General features: G+C 39.3%; 1 protein-coding gene across 2 annotated transcripts in view; it reads left to right on the top strand.

The window, feature by feature from the left end:
* Positions 1–10,270: 10,270 nt before the first annotated feature.
* cnksr2a (connector enhancer of kinase suppressor of Ras 2a) overlaps positions 10,271–19,457 on the top strand; it is a 69,965-nt gene continuing 60,778 nt past the window's right edge. For both annotated transcript variants that reach the window (XM_042399245.1, XM_042399243.1), the window contains exon 1: positions 10,271–10,382. In XM_042399245.1, coding sequence (XP_042255179.1) covers positions 10,319–10,382 — 64 coding nt within the window. In that variant the 5' untranslated portion in view covers positions 10,271–10,318. The remainder of the gene's footprint in view (positions 10,383–19,457) is intronic.

The raw sequence follows: 19,457 nt of genomic DNA, 5'->3' as shown, positions 1-19,457 counted from the left end.
ACTAGTGTGTTCTTGTTGCAATGACTCACTTGCAGTGGTGGAAGAAGTACTCAGATCTTTTACTTAAGTAAAAGTACCAGTACAGCAATGTTAAAATACTCCATTACAAGTAAAAGTCCTGCATGAAAAATTAATTACATCAAGTGACTTATTTACTTGAAGTCTTGCAGTGAAAGCAGTGGTTTGTTTTCAGTTTTTGGATTTTTTATTTATTTTTATTTATTGAAATGAAACCATGTGAGAAGTTTAGAGGGAAAATCACTCTTTGATGGAGCTGTTAACAACTCATAGACATCTGAAATGTGACCCCGACTACACACTGCTTTTTGTAAGAAGTCAAAAGCCAAAAGGGTTGGAAACCACTGGTTTCATCTTTGTGTTGTACTTTAAAAGCTTGTTATATTATCCATTGTGTCAAATCTTCATCTGAAAAGTAACTAAAGCTGTCGAAGAAATGTAGTGGAGTAGAAAGTACAATAATTCCCACTGAAATGTAGTGTAAGAGTGGAAGTATAAAGCAGCATAAAACAGAAATACTCAAGTAAAGTACAAGTACCTCAAAACTGTTCTTAAGTACAGTACTTGAGTGAATGTACAAGGTAGAGATGTGCAGACAATGTGCAGCAACATGCTGCTCCCAGTGACGGAAGAAGTATTCATGTCCTTAAAGTAACAGTACTGCAGTATAGAAATATTCCATTACAAGTCAAAGTCCTGCATTTAAAGTTGTACTTGTGTTATATTATATTACATGTTACTTGTGTTATTATTATTATCGATGCATTACCTTATATGCAACATTTGAATGTTAATTTTAACAGAATGTTCACTACCTTATATACTGCTGGGTAGTTTATTATATAATGATACGTCATATTTTATCAGTTCATATATTTTGTATCAAATTCTTAACCTGAAAATGTAGTGGAGTAGAAATATTAAGTAGCATAAAGTGAAAATAATCAAGTACAGTACAGCTGTCTCACTTGAGAAAATAAATTTTGTTTATTTCACTGGCTGCTTCAGTGAGCAGTTTGTATCAGATAAGAACAGGAAACACCTGGTAAATGACCACAGTTATGGAAATCATCAACCTCCTTAATACAATATATACTGAAAAGTAGGGGTGCAACGGATCATAAAAGTCACGGTTCGGATCGTATCACGGATTTGAGTCACGGATTGGATCATTTTTTGGACACTTACAGCATGGAACTTTTGCTCATGGTCTTAAATGAAATCATTGAAGATGTCCAATAGTTAAATAAAACCTTAAAATATATAAAATATTCAAAGCTCAATTGTTAAATTAAATTGCAATATGATGCATGATACCTTCCTCCTTTAAACATGGTAGTGAATGAAACAACAGCCTGTGTCCACATCATCAAAACTTGATGATAACTTACAAACATAAACACACATCTTGTCCTGCAGCTTAGTTTGTTGAATGGGCCACCAAACAAACATTCACTGGGGAAAAGTGCACCGCTAAAGTCGGTTAGCAGCTATGTAGCTAATTAGCTGCTCAGCTGCAGCACATTAAACAGCAGGTAAACATACCTGCAGATGTCACCACGGACCCGTTAGATGCTGGTTTGGTCGTTGCTCTTCAAAATCCCTGTTAGCGATGCGCTGTCTGTCCATGAATTGTATTTACAGCTGTTTGTTTATTTTGTCTTAAATGAGACATTAAATTTTGCAATTAATCTGCAGCTCACATGCGTGCTGAACCCTGGGGGGCGATCTGTATGGATCACGGATTAACTATGATCCGTTGCACCACTACTGAAAAGCAACCAAGTACATTTATTCAAGTATTATGCTTACAGTTATGAGTACATTAATATTTCCCTTTTTTTGCAACTGTATACTTCTACTTCACTTCTACTGGGAGGGATTCACTTCCGTCTATATCAGGGGGAACACTGTAGTTGTTCTACTACATTTATCTGACAGTTTGTTACTGGTTACTTTACAGATTAAGATTTTACACACAAAATATATGATCAACAAATAAAACATGATGCATTATTATAGATTAAAACTATCCAGCAGTATGTAAAGCAGCTAAAATGAGCTCTGCCTAAGTACATTGTGCTAATAATACAAATGAGTAGTATTATTAAATTAAATACATTTTTTTATGCAGGACTTTTAGTTTTGACAGATTATGTTTAGTGTGGTATTAATAATTTAAAGTTTCGAGTACTTCTTCTACCACTGTCAATACCAACATACCCAATCAGACAAAGGGTGAAAACAAGACACGAAGAAGGCCCCGTGACCGAGTTTGCCTACAGCCCTTCAAACCATTAAATCTGTCCCTGGTTGGGACAAAATGTTCTTCTTAGTTCAAAAAAGTGTTTGTCTTGATGTATGGCTAAACACCTTTACTCTGTCCATCGGGTGCCATGCCATTGGTCCGACGGCCCATTATTACGAAACCCCAATAGTTCGTTAAACTTCCCACTGGACTGAAAGCCCATTAGTCCAATGGCCTGTTGTCCCGAAAACAAAAGCCCACTGCTCTGAAGGCCGAGTGCTCCAAAAATACACACGTTCCCTTGACCCCTAACCCTAATCCTAACCATAACCCTAACTCCCTAACCCTAACCCTAACCATAACCCTAATCATTTTAACCAAAATGATGATCTTTCCTTAAACCTAACCAAGTGGTTTCTGTGCCTAAACCTAACCAGACCTTAACCACAGCATTGTCACACCATAAAACATATTATCTTTTAACAAGTATGTCAAAATACACTAAGATATTAAGGGCAAAAGATGACAGAGGTAGCCTAATCGGAATGCCTAACCATAAATAATGGCAGTGCGTCACTATTGATTACCTGATTAAACAGACTTTCTATATAGTATTGAGGTCTTCTGCTAAATTTGGCATTATGTTTCACTCAGTAGAACTCTGACTTAATAAATCAGTAGTTATAAAAATGTGTAAACTTTGTCGTTAAGGCAGACGTGTATTATCTGGGAAACATCAAGTTTATTCACTTTATGGAGCTACAATGAATACCAAGTTATATCAAATGTTTGCTGAATGAGTTATTGTCTGTTTATGTGTCGAAAGAAACCATAAATTATCTTTTAGGAGTAGATGTTTACCGGTAAGCTCAGCTACGTTAAATTTACCAATATGTTAAAGGAGGTTTTCCTCCGACAGTAGGAAACAGTTAAAGACTTTATTTGCCTCGTTGTCAATCATTTAAAATGTAAATTAACTTATCAAACAGACTTTTCACAATTAACTCAGTTCTTCTGATAAATTCAGCGTCATGTTTCACAAAGCAGAACTCAAACATTAACGTTACACATCTTTAACTTAGTTCACAGAAGAGCTGTTATCAGCCGAAATGAAAAGTCTTTCTTTAGGAGTCATACAAAAGTCATATGCTATGATTTATTTTTATGATTTATACGTTATCTGTTAAATTAAGCAATATGTTAACTGAGTCTGTAAAGTAGTGAGGCTGGCAGTCACTGAACTCCGACTCCAGAGTGTGTATTTTCAGAGCAATGGTCCTTTGGAGCAGTTAACTTTTGTTTTTGGGATAACAATGGGCTTTCAGTCCAATGTGACATTTTTAGAACTATTTGGGTTTCAGAATGATGGGAGCCTCCGTCTTTTGTCTCTGTTCTCTTTTTCGCGGAGCAAGGAAGTGAGAGTAACTGGCAGGTTCGTTTTTTTTTGTCAGTAGCTGTAACTTAGCTGTAAAATGTATGATTTACTCAAGCTTCTCAGTGTTCAAGGAAATAATAATTCAAGGAAATGTTCTCCACTTCAAATAATTCAGATTCAATGCTGTTTTTGTGTTTACATACATTAAAATATATCTGAGAAAATTACAAGTAGTAGTACAGTGTGGTCTAGAAGATTCTCTTTATGCAAATATGTTGTCTAACTTTGACACGCTTCTTTTTTTATCAAGTCATAGACTACAATTGGTGGCGGTCTAGCTCACTTCCTCTTAAAAAGTCGAAGTATGCGTAGTGCATATTAAGCCAACTGTCTGACAACACTTCCTCTTCTCTGCTGGTTGAGACAGTACTTTCAACTGGAAGACTGAGAACGAGAAAATAAGGGTTGTTAAGGGAGTGCACTTCACAAATTCACTGAAGCAACATGAAACAGATACATGGCGAATTAATAAACACATTCAGAAGGAGTCATATAGATATACATATATACATACATGCACATACATTTGGGCATGCTGGTTAGGGTAATATACTGTGTATAACTCTCTGATTTCAATCTTTTTTTGCTAAATTGCCCTCCTCGTATCACTTAAAACTGATCTTATGCATACTCATGCTCAGAGAGTACATTTACTCAGGTGCTGTACTTTCGGAGGTACTAGTACTTCTTTTCATTTTCAGCTACTTAAGGTAAATATTGAACTTTTTACTCCACTAAATCTAATCGACAGCAATAGTTTTCTAGTTACTTTGCAGACTGAGAACAAAAATACTGTATGACGGCTTCCTAAAATATGGTGCATTGGTACCAATCAAACAATCAAATTTTGATCAGATTTTGTTAGTTCTTTTGTATTTAAACAGTATGAGCTGGAAAAACTTTTAAAAACACTGACTAGCATTTGAAGTCTTTGCTGATTTCCCATTCATTTACAGTAATATATAAGTACAGTATTTCAAAATTATATAATAATGTATGATCATATTCATAAATCGTGTTCTACAGTTACATGTGTAGTAATATAAGGCTCTTTTGTAAAGACAAGCCATCAGTTCAGGCAGATCGCTAAGTGATGGACAAAAGACACGTTAGTGTGATTTACTCAGACAACTAAACCGCCCACTTCCCCATCACAGCGGATATCTACTTTGTCTAGGTGTGAGAAAATGCTTTATGAAAGCTCATATTTTCTCAGAACCTTTTTTTCACTTCCTATTTATATTAATCATAAGTTCCTCCGTTGAGTAGAATATTAAGCTGTTTGATATCATTGTTGTCCATTCATGAACAGTGAAAACATGTCTTGACCCACAGCAGTTTCAAAGACCGGTTAAAGATTGTGAACAATGAGAGTAAACAGAACAGAAGAGCTAGTTCTCATGAAATACAAAATTATTTTGTGAAGTTTAGGAGCAAGTTTTTTAATATGAGTCTTCAAACTACCATAAGCAAACTTAAAGAGCTCCATCTGGCCAAATTAGTTGCCTCAAACGGCATCAAAAATCATTCATCAATCTTAATCTTAAAAATCATGTCCCAAATTGTCAACGAAGTAGAACAGAGGTTGAGGTGATTTCATCACATTGTCTTCCCCTGTATTTCACAAGTCCAGTATAGATTGATGAGGATATGCTGTAATGTAGGTGATGAAATCTGGATTTTTGCATTTGATTCACTCACTCTCTCTTCGGTGTGTTCTTCATGCTAAGCTATGCTAACTAGCTGCTGACTATAGCCTCATATTTAACGAACAGATATGGAAGTGACATCAATGATCTCATCTAACTCTTGGAAGACAGTCAATCAGCATATCGATGGCTGACGAACAAAACCTCCCATCTGAAAAATCCACTTTTTTGAGAAAACTAAAAAAAAACTTGTTTTTTGCAGAATGCTATTTGTTTAGGATACCCAATACATATTACACTGTTTTTGGACTATATTATTATATTATGCGTTAACAATACCGACTAGATATTAATGCCTCGCAAAGTGCAGATAGGAGCTTTTGCACTTGGTGCAAGTTGGAAGAGATTCTACAGAACGATGCTCTGAATTAAGTTAAATATTAAAATTAAATTAAAAGTATTGTATTATATTATAAAATTAAGTTTGTTTTCAGGTAAAAAGATGTAGTAAATGTAATAGTTACTACTTCATAGTATACTAGGGTCAGAATTACTTAAGGGGGAAATTCCTTAATTTCAGTGTATTTGCCTCTTTGTCCACTGGAAATGACTGTTCAGGGATTGCGTAACTCACGACTTTTCTGTGACAACGAAGGGCGGGATTATCTTGCAGACAGACTGAATATGAGCAGCTTTCCTTTTCTCATCATCCAAAGTGAAATCCGCCAATCAGAAAATTCTGCAGACAGGAGGTTTTGCGCTTTGGCCATCGATATATCCCAATCCTTATCCCCATGACTAAGCACTCAATCTCAGTGTAATCACAGAGCGAAAACTTTATAGCCACATTAAAGCAATAAAAAAGTTTGCATATGCCACTCATCTTTACAAGGAGAGTCTACAGCCATGCTCATTGACCAGATGATGGTGCTATAAAAAATTAAGGGATCACTGTTATGGAATTTTCCATCTTTAGGGGTTACAAATTGGGTTCCACTGGGTCAAGTCTGGGCCTTGAGGTCACAGAGTAAGTCTTGCAGAGCAAGACACTGCCTCTGCTTGGATTTACAGCTGTCTGTGATGTTTGGGGAAACAGAAGCCTCTCTGATAAAGGGTAAATCAGTATTGCCATGGTTACCAAGGTTCCTAGACAACACAGATTGGTGAATGATTCTATTGACATGATCAGATATTCAAACCAGAATGTGCTCATGGTGATCTGAAGTTCCATGCAACGTGACCTGAACTGACACAAGTAAAATTAAGTTCCTTGTTTAGAAACTAGTGAACCTATTAGACTAATTTTTTCATATTGTAGGCTGATCTGCTGAGGTTAAAGACTAAGAGTCAGACCTTCAGTGGGCAGAACGGAAAGAGACAGCATGGGAGCAGAACGCTCTGGTGTTTACTGTGGTTTCCAAGGTTACCAAGTGCTTTCAATAAACAGTCTCAGCATTAAGACATCAAAGACTCATGTGCAATTTCTCCACTGAGGTGCTGACCATCCCTTAATATTCTCCACAGCAACCACCAAAGTTATTATTATTGATCCTACGCAAGACATGAATGTCTGTACCAAATTTAATGATAAATAGCTGTTGAGACATGTCACTGAAAACCACAACCTCATGGAGGCGCTAGAGGAAAAGTCAAGGGATCAACAAAGTCATTGGGATCCATGAATATCTGTACAGAATTGACCACAAATTGATTTTGTCAATATTGAGATATTTCAGTTGATAAGTAAAAATTTTGACCTGTTGGTGGCCCTTGAGGAAAAAGTGATTGGGATTCATCTACTAGGGACCAGCTGCTAGCATAGCCACAAATATACAGTATAAAGAATCAAAGTAAAAGGCTAAATATGACTTAAAAACACTGATCCATGCAAGTTAGACTCATGTTTTTTCTCAGGTCTCGCCCCAAAACCTCTGAGGTAACATCAAAGATAACTGAACACATCACACATATTCACTTGTCTTTGCACTGCCCTCCAGTGTGTCATACAATAGAGCCAAGTCCTGCTGCTGTATCTCACCATATGACCAACATCAACACTTGTCACCAGCAGAGGTCTCAGTTGGAAAAGGAAACTCTTACTGTCCTTGCTCTGTTCTCTGGATTACTGCCTCTCCTCTATAGTGTATGTGTATACATCTACAGAGCAGATGACGCAGCAATGAATTGAATCAAAGGAATATAAATCTGATTTGATCTTCATTACATGTTCTTCCCTCCTTCATTAAAACTAAACTATATGTGCAATTTACTTGCTTACCTGCGTCCCTGTGTGTATGTATGGTATGTGTGCGTGTGTGAAATGTTTTAAAGGTGAGTAGTTTAGTTCAACATCCCACTGGTAAGCGTGAGACTGAATGAAATGCTTTAAACACCCAAACAGGAAACATATACAGTGTACAATACCGCAGCACCGGACATACAGCAAAGATGCAAAGGAGAATACGCTACCACATGTTAGTTTAAGGGAGAATCCTTATAAATTCACCTCACGAGAGTGGACAGTGACTGAATTTTAGACAAAGGAAGTGAGATTAAATTGAGGAAGGAGTCAGTAGGAACCTTTTTTTCCCCATTTAAAAAGACCTTAAAGGATCAATTTAACAGAATGACAAAAAAACAGACTTACCTTCAGTAGAATAGCCACACAGATAGTTTGTTAGTTTTATTTATTTATGCTCAGGTGTTGGGGTCTGAAAATTTTTTTGTTGCCACCCCAACATAATGACACCATTCTTGGAAAAAAAATGTTACTGTTACATAATTACATCCATTGTATTGCTGGAAGCAGGAATCTCACATGAGGGTTTCTCAAAACTTGACTTGGATAAATAAAACCAAGATGGAAACCACACACATAATAATAGAGGTTCATAGATGGTTCTTCAAAAGGCTTTGTAGTTCTACAAAGAACCAAATAAAGAACCTCTTTATTCAGTGGATGGTTCTTCAGGTGTTTTATATGGTTCTTTGCAGTATGAGGAGGTTTTTTATTCTTGTTTGAGTCATTTGTTGGTGGGTGATTTCATGAAAAAAGTCAATTTTAGCTACTGACTGACTTTGGAATAGTTAATTAGCCAATGCTCAGGCAATTACAGAAATAACAAAACAAACATTGCATTACATTGATGATTTCAAAGAAGTCCTTTGTCAAAAATAATACATCAATCACAATTATAGTTTTAATTTCTGATTAAATATTCAAAATAAGAATGTTTTTTGGTAAATTGGGTGCATTGATGCTTTGACACTGTATATTTCCCACGACAGCCATATTTCCTTATCCAAATAGTAGCCTAACAGAGCTCCATCCTCTCCTGCACATAGTTTTGGATTTGATTAATTGCACTTCCACTTCCTTTGGAGTTGCATTGTAGATTATATAACACAGATCTTGTAGCTCTTTACTGTCAGATTTCTCTAAACTGTGTCTTGCATCACGAAGGAGCTCTGTTTCACATACATAACACATAACAAAAAAATAAATAAAAAAGATTAAAGAAAGCAACACGTCATTACAAGAAAAAACTGCTCGAGTATATTTAGGGTAAAAATATTTAAAATTATGATAAAAATGTAAATATATGGGGTCATCCCGGTGGTCTAGTGATCTAAGATGCATGTGACCTTAACATCCCAGATTTGAATTTGGCCCAACTTGCCCCCAAAAATACTCTAAAATGTCAACTCGTATCAAGGTATAACAGTAAAAAGTAGACTTTATGGGAATTAACTGCCTTGCATGCTGTCTGACTCAGTGACTTGCTCAAGGGCACTTAACCATGGGTAGATGTTTTCTTGTGTTGTATTGGATTATACCTCAAAATTTGTATGTCATTTTGGACCAAAACATATTTTAAATGAATACATGTCAATTTAAAACAGATACGCCATCATATCTAAATGAATTTTGGCACAACTGTTAATGGACCAAATTAGGGTATTACAGCATGAAAGAAAAGAAAGAAAGAAAGAAAAGCAATAGCTTGAGGGTACAGAGAAATGATCTGAGGTTGGCTGAGGATTCATTAAGTGTCCTCACGGAGACAGCTGAAGCAGGAAGTGTGTAGGTACCCCATGTTGTCTGTCCCCAGAGGTTCTCTCTCTCTCACACACGTACACACACACACACATACACACACACACACACACACACACATATACACACACACACACACACTTATACACACACACACACACACACACACATACACATGTATGGCCTGATTAAATATCTTAGGAGAATATCTTTCCTCCATCATATCTGCATCATTCTATTGCTCGCAAAGGAAAATACAGTGATAGGTGCGCGTGGAGCCACCCACGGGGCGCGTGCACAGTTTAATCATATCTGGGGAGAGAGAGAGAGAGAGAGAGAGAGAGAGAGAGAGAGAGAGAGAGAGAGAGAGAGAGAGAGAGAGAGAGAGAGAGAGAGAGAGTCCGGTGTGACTTATCTATCCTACACTGCTGCTGTCGGTAACGGAGCGGCTGCGCACACACCTACACACACTCCTCTCTATCACCCTTTGTCGCGCGCACACACACACACACACACACACACACATACGCGCGCGCGCGCGCGCGGAGACACGCACACACCAGGAGTGCAGGACCGGGCTGGCTCACTGGGAAGAAGGGAGGGAAGACAGAGATAGAGACTGGCGACACATGTCAGACCGGATCGAGCAGGGGAATGTACCGGATTCCGCTGCACACACGCCCGGGCTGTCCCGCACTGAGGGCTGCGCTGCGTTAACGGGACGCGACACCGGGCTCCAGGGGCAGGCGGACAGGACCGAGAGAGTGTGAAGGAGTCACCTGGCTGCGGAGGGAGGGAGCAAGGGAGGGAGGAGGGCGGGAGGGTCGGGGGGGAGGTGTGCCGGCTGACAGAGCTTTGTTTTGGGTTAACACCGCTTGCGCGCAACGGAGAGTCAGCGCAAAGTTTCCTCGATGGCGCTGGTGATGGAGCCGGTGAGCAAATGGAGCACGAGCCAGGTGGTGGACTGGATGAAAGGTAGGTTACGCACAAATACACACACACACACACACACACACACACACACACACACACACACACACACACACACACACACACACAGATACTGCGTGATCATGACTGATGCATATTAATGCAGGGGAGACAGAGGCTGGCAAAATGTGATGTTGCGTGGGAGGTGTGTACTGTTTGTGTGTGTGTGTGTGTGTGTGTGTGTGTGTATGTGTGTGAGTCCATGCATCATCCTGGCACCTGATGATCAGTGGGTGATGATGTAATGTGTGCCAGCCAAACTTCACGGCTGAGAGAAGAGAGTTTTAACAGAGAAGGATTGATGGGCTCAGCTGACAGTAGTCCTAAAGATATAAATTCACAACATCTATACTGCTGTCAAACTGTAAAAAAAAAAAAAAAAAACTAAAAATGTAATTGAGTTTTGTTTATATGAGCGCTTGCAGTGATCAGACCACAGATTATAGTCATGCATAATTCAGCAGCCAGGCTGATTAGGTCTGTACCCAGAGGCCTGTGAACATTGTAAAACTCTTTTACACATTAAAAAAAGAAATAGCTATTGCTGCTGATACATTGTGCTTTCCAGCTTCCACACTGCTGTTCGGCAGAGCATTTATTACTGTGGAGAGAACGGGGCTAATGTAGACAATGTGACATATTCTGCATTTTCTCTGCAGGCACGCTGGAGTTTGATATCAGAGAATGGTAAACATCTGGTCTTGGTGACAGAAACAAATATCCTCTTGGACTCCGGGTTTTATATCAGTTATAGTTACTTATTTTCATTAAAACACATTAAGTACAAGTTCTTAATAACATTGCCATAATATATGTTGGTGATAGTGCATATTGGCTCATATATACAGTATAAACAGTTGGTGCCAGTCCCCTCCATAACCCAGGCCTCCCCAAAACCATATAAAAAACAGTGACTTGCCTCAGTAAAGTACAATACACTGGTCAGATTTATCATCATTATATAGCCCTTATTTCTATTGTTAGATACCCTTCATTATAAGCCCCTTTGAACAAAAAAGTATGTTACAACCAGGTTGTAGTCCTTATTTATTTTTACAGAAGTAATACATATCCAGTTTGGCAAAAAATAACAATGTGAAGGTCATTCAGAACTTTCTTAATGAATCTATTGAGTTAATAAAAACAAAACTGATATCCTGAATTTTCCTCCAGATGCCAGATCAACACAGTTTGCAGTTGAGTTGGGGGCAAATTTATAGGATCTGGGGTTGTTATTGGGTGATAAAACGACACTGGGGATTGTATTTTTAAAGTTATACTCCACCCAAACTCTATATTTTTAGTATCATTCCCTACGAGTCGAAAAGGTTGCTGTAAAATGTTTGTCTCTTGCTCCTCTGAGGATGGAGGTTGTGGTCAGTTTGGATTCACAACAAATACAATAGACTCCAGTGATGACAAGGGAGCATATTCCCTTATTCCCAAGGCTGTAACTCAGTCAAATCTAAATGCACAGAAGTCATAACAATAGTAAAAAAAAAAAAAAGATGCTCCTTATAACTAGAGATCTTTGCTTGCGTGGTTACAGTGCAAACAGAAACTGCTAGTAGCTAATGCAGCACAATTTTTTTATGGTGCAGTTTCAGCACATTGTAAATCAGTATAGGCTAAAAACCAAGGCGTGGGTGTAAAACGGAGCTAACTCACTGACTGCATGGTAGCACTAAGCTATAGCTCCTGCTAGCACCCCCTAAAGCATGATGAGACTGTAATGAGAGTTCGCCCTAGGGCATCCGAACCTCCAGACCACCACTGGTCTAATTTAACACCACATTTCTAGCCTGTGCTGTACTTTAAAGGTTACCGCAAATTATTATCAATGTGGAAAAGAGTATTGAAATAGTATATATAAAAAAAAAAACTTCAAGAGAAAATGTCACTTTTGAAAATATGTATATTTCATAATGAGATAGAATGAAAGTTATTTGAACTGATAAAAGTGATTCTGCACTTGAAATATTAATATGGCATAAAAAGAAGGATAATTAAGTACAAGTTGCAGCAAAATCTGGCCGTTCATATGAAAGCTTAAGGACGGGTTCACAATTTTTCAAGTCTGTCTTGAAACAGTAGTCAGGTGCCTAAATGAACATTGATGCATGTTTTTCTCGTCTCAATCATTCCTCCTGTTCATACCGATCATACTGACAAGATCCCTTCATGATGCACTTACAATGTCGGTGATGGGGTCCTTCTGTGCAAAAATATATTAAAAAGTTTATGTGAAGCTAATATGAAACTTCAGCCATCTGAAAGAGTCAAATCAAGTAGATATTTTTCAAAGTTACAGTCTTTTTAATGCCAAAGTCCCAAAGCTCAACAGGGAAACTCTGCCCAAGGAAACACAAAGAGAGAATTTGAAGGGTGATGATTTAATAGCCGGTATGAACAGGAGGAATGATCACAGTGAGGAAAACCTCTTTCACTGCTCATATCGACATCTGACTGTTGTTTTAAGTCAGACTTGGAAAAACTGTGAACCTGCCCTTTAAGGCATTTTAAAAAGTTCAACCCGCCACCTACCGTTTGATCAATTTTTCACCTTAAAATGTGACCTTTTAGCCTTTATTAACACCCTCTTTAGGTCAATCACTGCCACTTTTCTCTCGCTGGAAGGCGACGCCAAGATTCATCATCGCACCATGTCTCATCAGGCTCTGATCACAAACACAGCTTGATCCAAAGTCCCACCCTCCACATGAACTGAGAAAAATGACTAATATCGACTAATGTTAGCAATAATTGTTATTCATCATGTCTGTTGCATAAAAAGCGGGTCAGGGAATCTATTGACACACAGGCTTCAATAAAAATGAAAATGGAAATCGTGACAAAAGATTTATTTACATGATGTACTGTTTCTCGGAGCCTCATCGTGGATGGGTTATCGGTTGGTCGTGTGCATATGGCATGTGTTTATATGTGCCTCTGTATGTGTGTGTATGTGCGTGTGCGTGTGTGTGTGTGTGTGCAGTCAGTGTGTGGGTGGATAGTGAGCTGTTCATCTCAGACCGTCTGTGCAGAACAGCTGACAGACACACACACAGGCTCTGAACAGAAGGCTCCACCCGGGTCCTCGGACATTTGCGCACATACACACACACACACACACACACACACACACACACACACACACACACGTGGCATGCCTTAGTGTGGTATTCGGTTCATGCTGGGTCTCTTGGGTGTGTCTATGGCGACAGAGGGAAACATGATATACTGTATTTGTGTGTGTGTGTACAATAACATGTACAGATCACATATGCCACAAGCGTTTGGGGCCAAAAGGTCTGAGCGCTGTTCACTTGGCACGGCTGTGGCTAAAACAGTATGGGAGTGGTACAGTTCAATGGTAATATGAGAACTGACATTGCTGAGAATGCTGGGAGTTTTTGTCCCATGTTCACCGTCCTGTTATCATCTGTTCACACAGGATGCCGGGCTGAATTTCTCCTCATTTCCCTCGCACATATATATTGAACGCTGGACAAACACATTTGATGACACCACTGTCATAAGAAAAGGCTGCCAGAATGATAACCACAGCCTTTGATCTTTTTTAGACTTAAAGTGAGACATGATTAGACATATGAGGATGTAGATTACCTAAAAATGTTCTTCAGTTTGCATCAGAAAAGCCAGTTCCTGCGTTTGTTGTGTGCACTGAGCAAACATGTGATGCACGGGGGAATTTTGGTTTCAAGTGTTTCGGTCACTGAGAGGCCAGAGTCACTCCAGTATGACGCTGCTCTGGCATGTTGCATTACTGTTGCAGGCTCAGTGATCAAGCTCAGTTGTTTTGTTGAGTTAAATAATTTTCATATTTTAAACATTTAAAATACAGCATGTTAAAGGTACATTTTTAAAAAGTCCTAATCGAGAGAAATCTAAGCAGATTGATAAAAATGCACTTTTAAGATGAATCGACAATTCAAACAAGAGCATGAAAGTTCCTTCTTTATTAAGTTTGACAAACTTAATCTAAACATTCACTCTCTAGCTTTCTGACTCTTTCAACACATCTCACTGACTTAATCAGCAAATGGAAATGGCACAGCTTTGAGCACACAACATTGATATACTATCACCTTATAAAGTTGATACAAGTAATGCGTTGGCAAATAGTTGCCTATTTACACATCCAGCAGATCCGGTGCAATAATCCCATTTATCAACAGTCATGCTTCTGGCTACCTGTTGAATGTAAGTCCAAAATTCATTCTCTTATTGACATCCTGTTAGCTCTGTTTTGGTCTGTACCAATTCCTGAGGGAAATATTTGTCTCTTTAGATGCTAAATGCTCCACTATGTTCACCAGCTAGCTGCTAACTTTGTCTGTCTGTTGTTTGGTGCTGGGTTGGGTAGTGTACAGTGGGTTTATCAGAGCTTTTTCCACTGAAAACAGCTGCAAGTGGAAACAAGGTGGATTTGATCGGTGAGAGTGAACTAAAACAGTAAAGTTGTGAGTCACAAAATCAAAACAATGAGCTGAAAGATGCTAAAACGCTGTAGAAAACTGCTACATACATTTTTTTGTCACTATGAGTCATTTGACCCACTATTTGAGGTCAGTAAAGAAAGAAAAATCAGTGTTTGTTTTATTGCCCAATGGAACTAACATACAGTTTCGACATTGCTGAGCTAAAAATCATGCTATAGCAATCTGTTTTGTGCAGTTTTAAAATTAATTGCTCCATTATTATAAACACTATATACATAATATTTTAAAAATCAACATATTTTACCATCATAAGTTGTTTTTTTCTCATGACTTTAATTACTGAACATTTTTCCAGCTGTAAATACCTGATTGGAACAAAACATTTACTGTCACTTGTATAGTATATGTGTTCTGTTTATTGAGAAATGCAAATTTCCAAGTAGAAAATGTCTAACTCAAGTGAGCATTTCTTTGCTGTAGCGTTGCCTTGAGCAAAGTTGCATTTTCCTTGCTTCGGTGGCCTCTTTCCACTGACTTTTCATTCATGCATGAGGCCTGTGCTTTTTTAAGCCTTCCTAATTGTATTGGCACAAGACTGATGTGATAGTGAGAGGAAAGTAATACAGACAGTCTTTCAGTTGAGCCAGAAAAGTCTACAAACAACAAAGGGAAGAGCTGCAAAAAAAAAAAAAAAAATACACACAAAAGGCACAAAAAAAACAGTAACTAATGCAGTAATAGAGTTTGCCTGGTTTATATCCCCGATGCAAGATCATCTCAGACGACGTTGGGATTCAAACTGGCAACTTTCCGGTCGTAAACTCACTTCTAATAACTGCAGGGCTTCCAACATCCTGCATTTACGAATCCCAGGGACGACGTGAACGCTCGTCTAACTTTTATTGTTACCGAAGCTTCAGAGTGCTTGGAACAGATGACACACAGCCCGACTGGGAGGGCCAGATCTTTTATAGGCCTCTCAAACATCCTAGAAGTCACCGCAAAATCTAGTTTTATTAGACGTGTGTGTGTGTGTGTGTGTGTGTGTGACAGAGAGATAGAGGGGTGTTTGTAGGAGTTTGGCTCGCCTGCTGTTGTGAAAAGTGTGCCTCTGTGGGAGTTTAAGGGTGTGAGTCAGCTATGAATCACACTTTTTCTGTACCAGTCGAACACATGCGCACACATGAACGCGATTGTACACCTAAATTGTACATGCAGACACATGAGTGCACGGTTGCATAGATTAGACACCATTATACAACAAACCCACATACACTCAGCTGGTCACTGTCACTTTATAGAACGTGAGAGGGAGATTTAAGTGTTTTTCATTTGATATACAGTACAATAATTATCCTATACAGCAGCCATACATGTTGAACTGTATGCATATGTTACCTGTATAACACTGTTTAGTTTCTGTTTCATTCTGTGTGGGTGTGTGTGGGTGTGTGGGTGTGCGCAGTCGCTGCTGATGTCACTCATAATTTAACTCATTAGCATTCAGGGCACTCACGCTCTCCCTCTCTGCCAGCGATAAGCGATGCTGATTATCAATGAACTTTTGCTACACAGTGTATCTCTCCCCTTCTGCTTCTCAGCGGTAGTAACACTTTGCCTGCGAGAGCCAACATTGTTTTAATCAGCTTCACGTCTATTAGGGACCGTGCGCTATTAACACTCATTAAAACACAAGTCTCGCAGTCGAGTGGAGAAAGTGCTAGGATGACTTGAGTAAAAAAAATAACATTACCACAATTCAAAAGTATGCAACTCGGCCGAAAGTATGTGGACACCCAGACTTAACACCTCTGTGATTGCTGGGTATATTATTCTGAAACTAAAATTTGCTCCCATTCAGCCACAAAAGTGTGAGGTCGGCCAGTGATGATGATGATGATAATGATGGCGATAAGGTCTGGCTCACAGGCAGGCCAGTCAACTTCTGAAAGAAGCTTTAAAGCTTTTGTGAGGGGAATTGCAGAGTCAGTATGGAATATTATATCTTTCAGAAAGCTGTGCTTGGAAACAGGGTTTTGTATCTGTAACTGTAGTTTTGTCAACTTTTATGTGTATGTGCTGCAAGCTTGCACATACTTGAACATTTGGGTGTCTGCCTGCAAACTCTGTTTTGCAAGTTTGTGCATTTAGTTACAGGCCTTTGACATGGTGGCCAAAGTGTGGACTTACAACTTCAGGGTCCGCTTTGGGCCCTTAAAGCATTTTTCCCACACCCAGTGATGGGAAAAGGAGCGGCTGTAACATTGGATAAATTCTTTTGAGTGTTACAAACCCCCGCAACATGACTCATTTCAGAATTTGATCCATTCAGTCTGATAACATTTGGGATGTCTAGAGGACAATTTAATTATTTTATCTCCTTTCAAGTTAGCAGAAGGCTAACTATAAGTTAGAAGTCTCTGGTGCGCACGATGTATGGGCCCAACAATCAAGAAGCGTCAGCAACATCCAGGTAATTTGTTTACAGCTGACAGTGGCTTTTTTGTCTTCATTCGCCACTGACTTTGGCTTTTTACATGACTGACCAATTGGATTCGCTGTAGCGGGACCAACAAAGCTGATTGGTCAAAAGTTGAAGGTCCTTCTTGCAAAGCTCAGTGTACAGAACTGCAACACGTGCAACACGCAGTAAACAAAGTCTGTGCACAAGTGAACAGCATCTCCTGCATCTTGGTCCACTTTTTGTCATCTATTTATCTAACCATCTACCCAACCCGCCTCCTGCTAATATAGAAATTTGCCACCTTATATAGACGTCATCGGTCTCATGGCATCTATTTCAGACGTCGTTGGAGGCCTTATTTTTTTTTCCATCCTACTTTGCCTCTGATTGGCTAGTACCGGTTGCCTTCGATGGTTATGTTGGTTAGGTTTAGTCATGAGGAGTAAGGTTTAGGTTGAGAATATCAGGGTCAGAGCCAATCAGCGGCAGAGTACGGGCAGGTCTTCGTAGAATGCGGGTGGGGGAAAAAAAAACACTTCAAAAATTATGCTAAAGGGTTACCCAGTGTGATAAAAAGTGACGCCAAGGGCTCCTGATCAAGCGTCCGTATGTGACGAGTTGGGAGTGAGAGCGTTGGGAGCGTGTGTGAAATACATGCAATTTAATTTAAAGATTTTTCTCTTTTCCTCTCCTCCTCCTTCCTTTTTTTTTGCTGCTTCTCTTCCTCCGCTCTCTTCCCACCCTGTTTTTTTTTTTCCTTCCGTCTTTGTTAGCGTGGTTATGATAGATGAGTGTATTATAAAGCGGGGACCATACTGTATTATAAAGCGGGGGGAAATCAATGCTCATTCCTCAGAGGTGTGTGTATGTGTGTACTACTGTGTGTTTGCCAGTTGGCTGTTTGTTAAGAGGTTAGAAGCTGGATACATTCATTGTTTTGGGAGCCAGGGGCTGCCGCTGAGCCGCTCTGTCTTGATCTGCTTTCCTTTGACTCAGCAAACCCGCTCTGGCCAGCTGATACACACACACACACACACACACACACACACACACACACACACACACACACACACATACACATACGCACACACATGAACAATGCTCACACCCACTTGCTCACTCGCAGATCTAAAGAGAATGTCCCACACGTACTCACAACACAGACGTTACACAATCCAACAGAGAATAAAGCCTTACCTGGATGACTGCCTAATTGCCCATCCATTACCTCTTCTGTTCCAGTCTCTCGACTCTTGTTTCAGGTATAGAGTTTGTTTTAGGTCCTTCGGAGACTCTTAGCTGGACACGAACTCACAGATAGTGCTGATCTGAGGCCCTTTTGTTTCTGAAATCAATAAAACTTCATATGACTCCTCTGTCTCTGCTGTAGTTTCAGCTCTACAAGTGTACAAAAAGTGCTCGTTTTTGGCACAGGAGGATGCAAAAGCAGTTATTTTTTTAAGATGTACTTACTGTACATCCATAAATTACTGGATAACACTTACAAACCATGCTGCTGTGTGGAAGTAGTGCGATGTTATTAGTGCTGCAAAACAGATAAACAGATTGTAAAATTGATAAATGGACCAGGCCAATATGTCAGCTGATATTAGCTCATTGCAGATGCTGTATATTGATATTGGCGTATATGTCAGCCAATGCGAAAGATTTGTTTTAAAACAGTATCACCTCTCTAAAGTTCAATAAGGAGAGATCAATCCTTGGTGCTTAATTATTGAGGATAGCAACGGAGAAAGATATTTGGCAATTTGACTCCATTGATGTGAAGCATCTTCATTAAGGGCCGGATGAAGATAGGAGACAAGACAGGATCCCCCCGGAGACTAGACGCTGGTGGTGGTGGTGGTGAAGTGGAGCCAGCAGGTGGTTGATGGAAATCTTTGGATGAGTCTCCTTGGATATGAAGGAGGGTCATGGTGCTGATGGGGAGGAGGTGGTTTGCGCAATGGCAGGTCTGAAAGAAAGAATAGCAGATGATCATTAAAGAACAGCATGTAGGGATGGATTGGCTCGAGGAACGAGGTAGAAATATCATTAAGATCCTTATCAGTTATGGTGATGTTAGAATTGTGAATAGAGGGATTTTGACTTGATTAAACTTTCATTAAAGCT

Source organism: Thunnus maccoyii, chromosome 21 (genome assembly GCF_910596095.1).
Source record: "Thunnus maccoyii chromosome 21, fThuMac1.1, whole genome shotgun sequence".
Lineage (NCBI taxonomy): Eukaryota > Metazoa > Chordata > Actinopteri > Scombriformes > Scombridae > Thunnus > Thunnus maccoyii.
Note: the sequence above shows the minus strand (reverse complement) of the source record. Positions and strands in the feature narration are given on the sequence as shown.